This window comes from Camellia sinensis, chromosome 13, assembly GCF_055761805.1.
Source record: "Camellia sinensis isolate YWXY chromosome 13, ASM5576180v1, whole genome shotgun sequence".
Classification (NCBI taxonomy): Eukaryota; Viridiplantae; Streptophyta; class Magnoliopsida; order Ericales; family Theaceae; genus Camellia; species Camellia sinensis.
In genome coordinates this window covers 38,659,620-38,672,891 of record NC_138973.1, presented here as the reverse complement: position 1 = coordinate 38,672,891, position 13,272 = coordinate 38,659,620, and the positions used below count along the sequence as shown (strand labels likewise).

Here is a 13,272-nt window from a genome sequence, read left to right as displayed (position 1 = left end):
AGCTAAAGAGTTTCAAGCTTCTCGGAGAAGCTAAAGAGGTTCAAGCTTCTTGGAGAAGTTAAAGAGGTTCAAGCTTCCTCAAGAAGCTAAAAAGGTTCAAGCTTCTTCAAGAAGCTAAAAAGGTTCAAACAGTTCAAGCTTCCTCAAGAAGCTAAAACAAAGGTTCAAAAGGTTCAAGCTTCCTCAAGAAGCTAAAACAAAGGGTGCAAATCCTCCATACACGTGTATGGAGGGCAGGGTCTGTGCCACTTGGCACTAAATATCTGCATAAAGCAGATGAACAGGGTTCGGCCAGCAGAAAAGGCCGATCGACCAACACAAAGGGCCGGCCAACTAAATACATTGTCATCACTTTTGGCCGGTAGCAATAAAACTGGGCCGGTGGCCTCAGGCCATGGCCGGTGATGTGTGGGGATAGCCAACAAGCCATTTCCCATCCTCAGGTGCAAAGACCACAAGTCCTTGGTCCAACCAAGCACAAAACAAATAAGTCGAGAGATCTTGAGGCAAGGCGCGCGACCGAGACCTCCGAGAACTCAAGACGAACACGAACATGGATGATCATTGAGTGTTCAAATGATGATGTCCAAGTCACGAGGACGGTCAAAAATGGGGTGTCTACACAAAGCAAATGAAAATTTTAAACACTGAACTGAGACAGAGAGTAGAGAATGTAAGACAGGATGTAATCAAGCTTAATTTAAGAGGAAAAAAATCAAATGCTGATGAAACAAAAAAAAAAATTGGAAAAAAATTCAACTCAACAACAAATATGTTTCCACAACAAACCCTAGATCATCAAAAAAATTGGAAAAAAAAAAGAATAAAGACGAAAAGAACGAAACAGACATCGTCATTATCGCTTCCCCCTCTCTATCTGTCTCCTGCCGCTTCCCATCGTCCTACCGCTGCCTCTCTTCTCCTCACTCCGCCACCTTGCTCTCGTGCCACTTCCCCTTGCCTCACTGCTGCCTCGCTGTAGGAGTCACGTTGCCCGGCTACGTCGGCCTCTCTGTTCGTCGCCCGGCTACGTCGGCCTCTCCGTTCGTCGCCTCTCCATTCGTTACCTAGGTTCATCTCACTGAGAGGGGACTAGGGTTCAAACACCAGACAAAACAAAACAAAAAGGCTAAAAAGAAAAATACAAGAAAAGAGGAAGGAAAAAAAAAAGGTTCAAAACGACGTCGTTTTGAAGCACTGCAGGGGCCACAACAAAAAACAATGACAGAGGATCCGAACTCATATCCAATGGTTGTGAGTGATTTGGGATAGGGGGACAGAGGTATTTGGGAACAGGGGATCCTTGGGCATTAAGGGTTAACCATGTTTAAAAAATGAAAATGGTTCTCTCCTGTTCACATGTTGTTAGGTCAGTAGAGTCCATTATGGGTTCTATTTTGATGATTCGAATCGTTCAATGTTTAGAACTCATCGAGTATTTCATTCCTACAAAAAACCACGTTGATCAGATATCAATAATCCCTTGATCATAACACATATTTGTTAATAATTTATTTTTAAAACTATATTTATCAATGACAAAAATTTAAGTTGATTAAAGCGTTATCAATATCCAATCAACATGATTTTTGGTAGAGATGAAATAATCGACAAGTTCTATACATTAAATAATTCGAATTATCAAAATGAAAACTATGATAAACCTCACAAGTCTAACAACACAACCCAATGTCCAGTATAGAGGAAAACCTTTCCCTTTAAACATATATATATATATATATATATATATTTTTTATTTCTCTCACTAAAAAATTATTTTTCGCTCTTCATTCTGGTAGAGTCATAATTCTATGGTCCTGCATAGGGATGTAAATCTAGCCCGGGCCCAAGTCTAGCTCGGCCCATAGGGTATTCGGGGCCTTGGGCGGGCCGGTTCGGTGGGCCTAGGCCAAGGACGGGCTTAGGCGGGCCTGACCATTTTTTTTTTAGTTTTTTCTATCAAAATTTTATTATTTTCCATTAAAAAAGATACTAGACTTCGGGCGGGCTGGGCTTAGGCTGGGCCTTAAGGGGCCTTAAGCGTGCAGATGGGCTAGGTCACGGACCGAGCTGGACTTTAAAATGATGGCCTAGGCCCAAAAACTCGGATCGGGCCCAGGCCCAAACTAGCCTAGAAGGATCGGGCTCACCCCAAATCACGCGAGTAATTTTTACACTTTAATCCTGCATCCAAATGTCATAATCCCCAAATGAAAAGTCAAAATCATCCAAAAACATTACCACATGATATATACCAGAAACATTTAATATAAATATTTTTATATATTAAAATCACGCTTATTAGCAATATAATTTACACTTTTTTGAGTACACATCATTACAAAAAATATAGTGAAAATTATTTGAGTAATATAATTTTTTAATAACAAAGTCCATCATTTAGATTATGTTTGGCATAAAATTTTTGGGTTAAAATAGTCATAAAAAGATAAAATAAATTAAAAAATTAATAAGATAAAATATCAAATTTAAATCATAATTATTTTATTTTTTCTCTTACAAAAGTCAAAAAAGTCAAAAAACTTATTTCAAATAAGACTTTTGAAAAATGATTGGTGCCTCAACAAAGTGAGGCGCGAATGCCTCAACGCATGTGATTCACGCTCTATGCTTAGCCTTCTTTTCTACTTTACTGTATTCAACACCACAAAATAGAACAAACCCATTAACAAAGGCTCAAACCCAAAAATGAAGCTTCCATCTCTCTCTCTATTGAAACCCATAAACTGATTTGGTCTACCAAGCAGAGTGAATTCAGCCAACCCATCGGCAAGCGGTAGAGGGCTTCCGGCATTTTTCGGCGACGTTGCTTTGTTTACCCAAGCCCCAGATCCCCAAATCTCCTCCATTGACAACCAAGAAAAGGTCAGATTTTTGGAATTTTTTTTTTTATTAATCCTTTTTCGGTGACATTGCTATGTGATTTTTTAAAAAAATGTTGCATTTTTAAATCCTCCCATTATTTTTTGTTTTTCTTGCTTTGTTTCATTATGAATTTTCCATGCCCATTATTTGTTGTTTTTATTTCTCTGTTTTGTTTCATTGTGAATTTTTCCTGGATTGTTGAAACCTTCTTCCAAGCTTAACATTATTGGTTTGTTGTTCTGGACTTGTCAACAGTGGAGTTCTTGGTACATGAAATGAACCTAGGTCTTCAAAAAAATGTTATGAAAATAGACTTGTTAGTAGTTTAAACATGCTGAAATGTGTTGTGATTTTGAAAGAAAAATTAACCTATTGAAATGATGAATTGAAGGCATGTGTGAGAATTGAAAGTGTATGATAAAATGTCTTAATGAAATGCTTTGTGCTTCCATGGGCCATTTTACATTATTACTGTTGTTTTTGTTTTTGCTGACTAATGTACTAATTATTTATGAAAATGCTACTGTTAGAAGTAACATGTCAATGGCTTACACCTCGACTAGTTCAAGCAACGATGGTCGCCTTTTCGAAAATTGATGTTACAAATGTGACAAAAAAGTGGCCGTTAAGATATCAGACTCACTGAAAAATCCAGGGAGGCTTTACTTCAAGTGTGCAGATGGCAAGTGCGATTACTTTGCATGGTGGGCGCCTACTAGCCAACATGGCAATGCATCAAATATCCAATGGAGGCCTAATCCTAGTCATAGGAACAATGAAGATGAGTGGAGGAATGATTCTGAAAGAAACTAAGAAGCTTTGGACAAATTAGAGCGAAGATTGGAGCGGCTTGAGGCAAATGTAGAAACTATGAAATTCCTTACAATGGCAAGCATAGTGTGTACTGGTTTTAACACGCTAATGCTTGTAATTTATTTAATGTTAAAATGAATGTTGTAAACTTATACATTTGGTTTTGAGAGTTTTAGAGAGTTCTTGGTTTGGGTGTATATGTTATTATGCTGGTTTTGTGTTCTTGAACCATCTATGGCAAAGCAACAGTGAAGTTTTTGTTTGGATGTGAATGATATTGTGCTAGTTTTGTATTCAACAGTGGAGTTTTGTTGTTGGGTTCTTCAACCATCTATGATTTACTATTTTTGTTGTGAGTTTTGATGTGAATAAAAAAGGTTATGAAGAAAATGGATTTTGCAGTTGATTTATCAAGAAATACTTGTGCCCAAACTAAAAGTCTAACAACACAGATGTCTAACAAAAATATATTAAACTGTTGTTGAACATCTGTTCAAACATCTATTCAACACTTGTTCAACATCCATATCTATAACAAAAATAGATTATATCTGTTCAAGACAATAGATATCTATTTAACACTTGTTTAACATCCATATCTATAACAAAAATAGATAAAACTGTTCAACATCCAGAATCTATATATGTTCAAACATCCAACCAATACCTATTCAACATCCATATCTATAACAAAAATAGGGAACCTAAACAACACAGCAGTACAGCAGCAACTCAGTAACACAACACTGCAGCACATCAGCAGCACGGAACACAACAGCACAGCAATACAACTGCAAAGCCTATAGCAGCACAGCAGAACAACGAGCAGCATAGTAGATCATGATCAAAGTATAGCAGTGCAACAGATGCTCAGCAGAGTAGAAGAGCAACAACCAGCACTGTCTATGAGCATCAACAGAATCGAAAGAACATAACTTACAAAAAGCTATGTTCAGACCTGTAACAGAACTTGACAAAACAAGTGATGAGACTTGATTGGATCCAAAATCACTTTACACCATTACATTATAAGTGATGAGGCTTGATTGGATCCTAAACAAACCAAAGTATCGAAAGTTTACAAAACAAAGTCTTACAATTACTACTAAAAAACTAGAAATAGAAAAGGGCATTTGGATCCACATCTATATTCAACTCAACAAATTTTGAAGCAATTGGTCCACTTTGACTGCTTATATTGGTAACCATTCCTGAATGACTAAGAGATCTGCTTCCAATATTATCCACCATTTCCATTGGACTACCTCGTGCTTATTCAATGATGAAGTAAATAATATGAACAAATTTTGTGACAAGCATATCTGCAAATGAAAATAAGCAAAAAAAATTCATGTCATATCTTTAAAACATACTGGTACATACGTACTCTCCTATGTACTATCAATACACGGACTCGCTTACATTCCATCCATAAAAGCAAAATTCAACTTACGACCCTGTAGGAACACACATTCATGAGTGATTGAAGTTAACAAAATTCTGAGATTTACATATCAAACAAAATAAAAAATTTACCTGTAGTTTTGATGCCTTTTTATTCTTTCCCTTCAACCGATTTACTATATCATCCACTTTGCTAACCTTCCGTTTGGTACATGGACGGCCTCTTCGGCAAGCAACCATAGGACTAAGCACCTTACGAGTCATGCTTGCATTTGTAGAACTGCGACTGGCTTGAGTTTTGGGAGAAGTATTAGAAGGTTGAATAGTATTAGTAGAAGGTGGCACATTACTTGCACAACCCGCCTCAGTCTGTCTCACTCTATCCTTGATTTCTATCAACCCAAGTTAAATGACTTTGTGCTTAGCATCATTGTTGGAAGTAATTTCTATAATTTCATCCATTGTCTTGTGGTAGTTATCATGCACCTTTGCATTCAAAACAGCCCCATATGTAGTGTATATGGTAGGAATGCATGTGTACCCTCTTTCCAAATCTTTTCTCCATCTCGGCACAATGTGTTTATCTGGAACCTCATATGTGGACCTTTCAAGGAGCACACTAAGTGAATGGGCACACATAATGCCCCTAAACTCAAACCACCGACACATACATTGGATGTCACATTCAATGGAATTACAGTACACAGCAAATTCCAATTTCTTCATTTGCTCACCAATTGGAATAGCCTCTTTCACATGATAAGTACAAATTGATCATTTCTCTTCCACAAGAGTCACACGACAATACAATAATCGTTTCATTTCTGCTTAAACCTCTTTAAATTTTGCGTTTGTGTAGGTTGCACGAAATTTCTTCTCAAAAGCATACATCGTTAGGCAATCATTCAATTTGTTTCAAGATTTAAAATCTGTTTTGGCCTCTTTCTCCACCTTACTTCTCTAGGCATTGTCATACTGCTCAACAAATTGCTTTAAAGTAGTCTTCAAGTTGACATATCCATCAAAAAATGCATTCATACTTTCACTTCGTTGTGTGGTTCACATACCAACCCAAAAAATGTCTTTCACACAGGCAGGAATCCACCTATGTCGCTCATCATATAATACCCCCAACCAATCGTTATCATGTAGACTGAACTTTGCAATCATTGCTTGCCATTCTTCATCAAATTCATTTTTTGTGAAAGACTCATAAACTATCTTTTGCAAAGCAAGCTTTATGGATTCATATTGCGAATAGGCTCTTAATTTTTCGAGAATTTTCTTCATTATATGCCATAAACACCAACGATGTCGAGCCTGTGGGAAAACAATTTGTATGGCATTTTGCATAGCTTTGCCTTGGTCAGTTATTATATTATTCAGAGGAGTGTTTGACGTGCAACTTAACCAAGCTCTGAATATCCATACAAATGTCTCAGTGTTCTCATTACATAACAGCCCACAACCAAACAAAATTGACTGCCCATGGTGATTAACTCCTACAAACGGAGCAAACGGCATGTCATATTTGTTTGTCAGATAGGTTGTATCAAATGTGACAACATCCCTAAATGCTTTATAAGCTGCCCTACTCCTTGCATCTGCCCAAAATAAGTTCCGCAAGCGTCCTTCTCCATCAAAGTCCATTTCAGAGTAGAAGTTCGAATTTTGTTGTTGCATTCTATGAAAATAAAACGCAACGGATTCGGCATCTCCTACTCCAAGCCTCAATCTTCTAGCCTTCTCAATATGATTCCTTGCATCTCGTTTGTCAAATGTTAATGCCTCAAATCCCCCCACTTCAACAACCATAGAATGAAAATTCCTAGCTACTCCTATCACTGTCTCATCGTTTATTTTTAATCTTTTTTTCACAGGAGTTAGAATTCTCTTATTCATTGCAAAATGGTGTGAGTCACTAAGAACCAAGTCGTGAGTATGCTCCAGCACAACGATTGTCAACTTAAATGTTCCATCCTTTTGTAGACTCCTTCTTACTTTTTCTTTACAATCATTTTTAGATGACAAAGATGGTTCTAGCGGGTTCACTTCCGATCTTTTTCTTCTCCTCCTCGCCTGAGTACATTCAATTCAAAGTATTTTAGTTCCCCATCATTACCAAAAATTTGTGTTCCACAAGCCATAGCAAATCCAAAGTGCTTCGCAGATTTTGCATAAGATGCATACACTTCTTACTTTGAAGTAAAACACATCCCCTGCTTTGGTTCTTCAACTTCCTAACTAGGATTGTTTGAACCTTCCATCCTTTTGTTGCTAAAATGAAGCTTCTAGGTTGACAATTCAAAACATTTGAAACAGGAACTGATCAAAAACATGTGAAACAAAATTTTGATGGGACACTATCGAGAATTTTGTGAAACATGTGACAATCAAGATAAAGGACAATATCGAGAAAAAGCAAGCTGGGAGCTATCGAGAAAAAAGCAAGCTGGGAGCAATATATTTTATGACATTAAAAAATTATCACATACAAAATTCAGGTTATAGGCATATCACATTCCACCAAAAAACAAGAAGAAAATGGATAATAGCTTCATTTTCTACAAGAAGAAAATAAGTTAGCTGGGAGCTATCTACAAAAACAGTTCAAACAACTTCATTTTCTACAAAATGGATAACAGATTTTGTTATTTGAACAAGTCTATTTTCATAACATTTTTTTGAAGACCTAGGTTCATTTCATGTACCAAGAACTCCATTGTTGACAAGTCCAGAACAACAAACCAATAATGTTAAGCTTGGAAGAAGGTTTCAACCATCCATGGAAAATTCACAATGAAACAAAATAGAGCAAGAAAAACAACAAATAATGGGCATGGAAAATTCATAATGAAACAGAGCAAGAAAAACAAAAAACACATATGTAAAGAAAATAATGGATAACAGATTCTGTTCAAAAAACAAAATTCATAATGGATACATATGTAAACAAAAAATAAAATTCATAATGGATAACAGATTTTGTTCAATGAATGTTCAATCTCTTTCTATGTGGACTTTCAACAAACACATACAATGCATCAATACAAAACCACCAAAATCAAGTTATGGACTAAGAAGATTACAACCAATGGAAAGAAAATATGAGCAAAATCATAGACCAACCAGATTTCAACCAATGTAAAGCAAATGTCAATGTTTGAAGCAATACCAGTGACCCACGAATCAGTTCGTTGTTGGTGGGTGGAGCCGAAATTTTCAGTGAAATCGGAGGAATTGGAGAGTGGTAAACGGTGGTCAATGGTCACCAGTGGTCTTCTAGGTCGTCGTCATCGTCGCCACCTAAGTCGTGGTCTTTCTATCTCCCGAGAAGCAGAGCTGCTAGGTCGTTATATTGTTTGTTTCTATGTCGTAATATTGTTTTGTAGGAGCATGAAATCCACACAGGTATTGTTGTGCATGATGAATGGACAGACGACTTCATTCGCGCCATTCGCGCCAATGTTATTCGAGGTCTGTAGCAGCTTTGAAGACTTTTTAACCCAAAACTAAAATAGTTAAAAAAATCAAAATATCAACCTCCATCCAAAACGAAAGTTTAATATGTAGGATCAAAATAAAATTTTTCCACTACCTATGGTCAAAATTATTTTTTCTAACAAAACACTTAAAAAATAAAACTAACTACCTTGTTTAGTTTTAATTTTTTGAGTTCAATTTTTTAAAGAGTGAGTTTTTTGTTTTTTTGTTTTTAGTAAACATTTTCAATATTTTAAGCTTCCGTTTGGGAAGTTGGTTTGTAGGTTATTTTGGCTAAAATAGTCACAAAAAATAAAAAAAAAAAATATTTAGTTTAATAAGACAAAACATCACATCCAACCCATAATCATTACATTCTTTCTCTCACAAAAAAGTCAAAAAAGCCAAAAGTCCTTTTCAAATCAGGCTTTTTAACCCCATGCTAAAATAGCCAAAAAGGCCAAAAAGCCAACTCACTTCCCAAACAGAGGAGCAAATTTTTTACTTTTTAGATAACTTAAATGTATCTTTATAAAAAAAATATATTTATAAAAAATCAATAAATACACAAGAATATAAAAATATATTGAATTTTCATATTTTTTTTAATATTTTTGATATTTAATGAATTTTTTAAAAAAAATCACAAATATTATACTTTTTAAATTGTATTTATATTAAGTGTATATAAAAAGTAAAAAAAATTGCTTAAAATATCAAAAAAAAAAAATCACTAAAAAAATTCTAAAAACAATAAATTCAATTTTCAGAAAATTGAAACTAAACAAAGTGAATAATTTGTACGAAAGTGAAATTAGAAAATAAAAAATTTACAATTTTGTTATGCATAGTCTCATACCCTTGTTTCCATTATGTGAATCAAATAAATCCCAACTGCCAATAAAATTTATTATTAAAGATATTGAACTAAAATAGGTTCGTACTTCATACTTAATAGTATTACAGATTCAAAAAATATTTCTGCAAAGAAGCTAACTAATACATAATAAATCTAAACCACATTATTGAGTTAATAATCTAGTTATTATTAACTAATGCATAATTTAGTCTAATCTCGATAATCTTACACAAATCATAACACCTAGGCTGAACCTCATTGAAGAGACACTCATTTCTTCTTTTTTTTATTCAAAAGAAGGATTACAGAAGAAGGAAAAAAGAAACAGCAAACAACAAACCAAAAGGAGGGCTAAACAAGCTTAAGCCATTTCACAAGAGAGGCCAACTATGTCTGCAACAAGCAGACTAACAAGATCATTGGGTGGGTCTTCTAGAACTACCAAATTTTCTCCATGATGCACTCCCATATTCGCAAGACCATCAGACACTCATTTCTAAGCTTTCAGAAAGACCAAAATACAATTAAAGGAATAGGTTCACTTTCCATTCTATATAGTACAATATGACAGATCCAACAAATATTCATGCAACGACAAACATTCATGCAAAGAAATTAGCTAATACATAGCCAGCCTATATTATTGAGTTACTAAGTGGCAATGTGGCTTCAATTTTTATGAGGGTGGAGGCAAATTGGGAGGCCACCTTCTGGAAATGGTACTGGTTTGAATATTATCTTATCATTTGGGATTAACTTGCTCCATTTGAACCTTGTCACCAGATTATGCATAAAAACAAGTATAACCAATCGGGCATACTCTTTTCCAGGGCACATCCGAGGTCCTCCTCCAAACGGTACAAAAGTAAATGGTAACGGTCCATCTCCTTCAAACCTTGTTGGATCAAATTTCTCTGGATTTGGGAAGAATGCAGGATTTTTGTGAGTTGAGTGCACACTCCAACATGTCTGCAACAAAAAGAAAATGCAAATAATTCAACGAAATTATTAGAAGGCACATGTTTCAATTATTTGGCTCACAAAACCGTTAATTAAAAGACAAAATTTGACAAATGTCTCAGTGCATAGATTAATATCAGAATTGGGATGAAGAAAAGTGTAGAAAGATTTAAAAAATTTCTAGAATTGATGAAAAGTGTTTTGAAATTTATAAAAAAATCTAGTGTTATTTCCTTCTTCTTCTTTTTTTGACCAACTTGTGTGCACCATGCAAATATCACATTAGCTTGCGTGCACCAAACTAAGGACCTACAATGTCTTCTACAATCTTTTGACTGAGCTTGCACATGAGAGGAGGTGGCCCCAACTTGTGAAGGGCAAGCTCTTTACAAACGGCCAATCTCCCACCCAACCAATCTCTTGGGATTCCTTTTTTGTTTTATTCTAATACCCAAAACAGTTGTTCGCCAAACTTTTAATAAAACGGAACAATTTCTCTCCAATTCTGATCCAGACTTGAGCACAAGTCATCATTTATTTATAAATCAAAGGCCCAGATTTATTCACACATTCACAAAATCCATTGGCTGTAAAATATTAAGGAAGAAGATTCCCTCCTCCAAATATTAAATGGGTAAGATTTTTTTATCATATTCAAATTTGAATTTTATATGTATGCTAGAGAATAAATTCTCCAATTCAAAATCCAAACTAAATCTTAGTAAAAACACATATACCTTCCATCCTTTTGGAATAGTAAAACCCGCAAAAGTGAAGTCGGTTAAAGCCTCCTTGAAAGCTAGTGGAGCAGGTGGTGCTAGCCTCATTGCTTCACATGCTACCTGCCAAGTGTACGTCATTTGTTGGATGTCCCTCCAATTTAGCGATTGTCCTGGTTCATTTGATTTTGCTATCTCCATTTGTTCTGGAAATATATCAAAATATTTTTAAGAGTCTAGTTTCATGAAACAGAGCAACATTTATTACTATTACTAAGAATAGTAGTAGTATTAATATATTACCTTTGAAGACTTCATCGTAGAAATGGGGATGCTCAGCAAGATACTTGAGGATGAAAGTAATGGTAGTCGACGCAGTATCATAGCCGGCAATGAGTTGGCCTATGATCTTGTCAGCAATTTCCACATCATTCATGAGCTTGCCATCCTCATCTGGTGTGACGAGCAAGTGTGACAGCAGGTCTCGAATGATGATCGAGTCTTTGTTTTTTTGTTGTACAGCCATTTTCCTCTCTTTTATCAGCGTCAATAGCTCCTTGCGGATCAGATTCGCGTCCTTAATGGCTCTGTTAAAACTTGTGCCTGGAAAATCTATTGGCACAGACATCATCCCAGCAATCACGTTGCCAAATTGATTGTCAAATTTCGCCACCTACACACACCGGCTCACATATCGTCAATCCAATTTTTATAAAATAGTGTGACAGTAATATTTTTCAAAATCCAAAGCCATTTCTTCAAATGTGTTTATTTTTTACATGGCTTCCCCACAAAAGTGATAACTACTTAGATAAATGTTATGATTTATCAATAAATCAATAAATCATTTTGTGATAATTATCTCAATTATTTTTTATAGTTTATTAGGACAAATTACTAGTAACATTTGCCTATGAAATCAATGAAATTGATGGTATTTCTCCATATTGAGAAAATAATATAAATAATAATATTATTTATGATTTGATGGCCAACAATTGAATATCCTAAAGAGAATAATTGAGTTTTTAACTTAAAAATACTAATTCCCAAACTTGCATTCAGTTATTAGTTTAGATCTTATATTAACCACCACCAAACAATCAACATTTTTTTTTTTTTTTGATCAGCCAAACAATCAATCAACATCTTAATCTTACCTGCTTAGAGTCTGTAACATTCAATAGAAGTTGACAAGCCAACTCAAAAGTAAACTTCTTAGCCATATCAATAACCACCACATTATCCCCCTTTGGAGCCCATTCATTCTCGATATGGTGCTTCGCCACAGCATCCATAACCGGTATGTACTTCTGAATCGCGTCCAGCTTCAAAAACCCGGAAATCAAGTTCCGGACTCTCTTTGATTCCTCGACTTGCACGGATGCAGACGAGGTAGCAAGAGCGTTCAGAGCAGAAGTACCCTCCGACAAGAATATTTTGTTGAACGACTTTGGCCACCAAGCACCGACTAGCTTATTCTCGTTGGCGAACAAGAACTTGTGCGCGGTTGGGCCACAAAAGAAGGTCATTTTACTGTCACCAAACAGGGAGGTTCTGAATATGTCCGGGCAGTGTCGTTCCATTCTGTCGTGTAGAAATTTTTCGGGGTGACCCTTTCGGCCTATCAAGAGGAGATCTAGGGTTTCTCCTATAATAGGCCATCCTGTTTTGCCTGGTGGGAGCTTTGGAGGAGGAGTACTATTTTTACTTGAAGATTTGGTGGTGAAGAAGAGGAATAGAATGGTGAATATGACGAGACAAAGAGATGTGTAGAGCAATGTAGGAGATAAGGTGGATGTAAACACAAAGAGATCCATATGTTGCAAGAAACGAAGAAGTTGATTATCAAGTTTCTTGTGCAAATAAGTTTCTTATCAGAACTTATTTATAAGGATAAAGACCATGGTGTACAAAGGATACATTTTATAATTAAAAAAGAAATATATAATTTCATACTAATCGTAATTAAAAATATATATATATATATATATAACATTAGAAGGAATTAAAGATTTTAAAATAATATTATAATTAAAAAAAATTAAAGAGATATTTGGCATCACTTACAACACCAAGGATCCTCTAGAGTGAAATTTCTCTAAAGTTTCCTAGAGTGTTACATTGTGTGGTTGAGATTTACTTGAT

The 13,272-nt window shown here is 35.4% G+C and overlaps 1 protein-coding gene across 1 annotated transcript; it reads right to left on the bottom strand.

The window, feature by feature from the left end:
* Nucleotides 1-9,694: 9,694 nt before the first annotated feature.
* Nucleotides 9,695-13,022, bottom strand: LOC114321986 (beta-amyrin 28-monooxygenase). The gene is made up of 4 exons (XM_082902002.1): nucleotides 12,285-13,022; nucleotides 11,428-11,797; nucleotides 11,143-11,330; nucleotides 9,695-10,414 (listed from the first exon to the last, which is right to left on the bottom strand). The coding sequence occupies exons 1-4, from the start codon at nucleotides 12,942-12,944 to the stop codon at nucleotides 10,115-10,117; spliced, it is 1,518 nt and encodes a 505-aa protein (XP_082758128.1). The 5' UTR covers nucleotides 12,945-13,022; the 3' UTR covers nucleotides 9,695-10,114.
* Nucleotides 13,023-13,272: the final 250 nt, after the last annotated feature.

Bases quoted from the DNA above. Each gene is read 5' to 3' on its own strand.
- LOC114321986 (XM_082902002.1), bottom strand. From the start codon at position 12,944: ATGGATCTCTTTGTGTTTACATCCACCTTATCTCCTACATTGCTCTAC. The intron at 11,331-11,427 runs GTAATATATTAA...ATATATTTCCAG, and splicing joins CTACGATGAAGTCTTCAAAG to AACAAATGGAGATAGCAAAA. The intron at 10,415-11,142 runs GTATATGTGTTT...TTTTTGTTGCAG, and splicing joins CTATTCCAAAAGGATGGAAG to ACATGTTGGAGTGTGCACTC.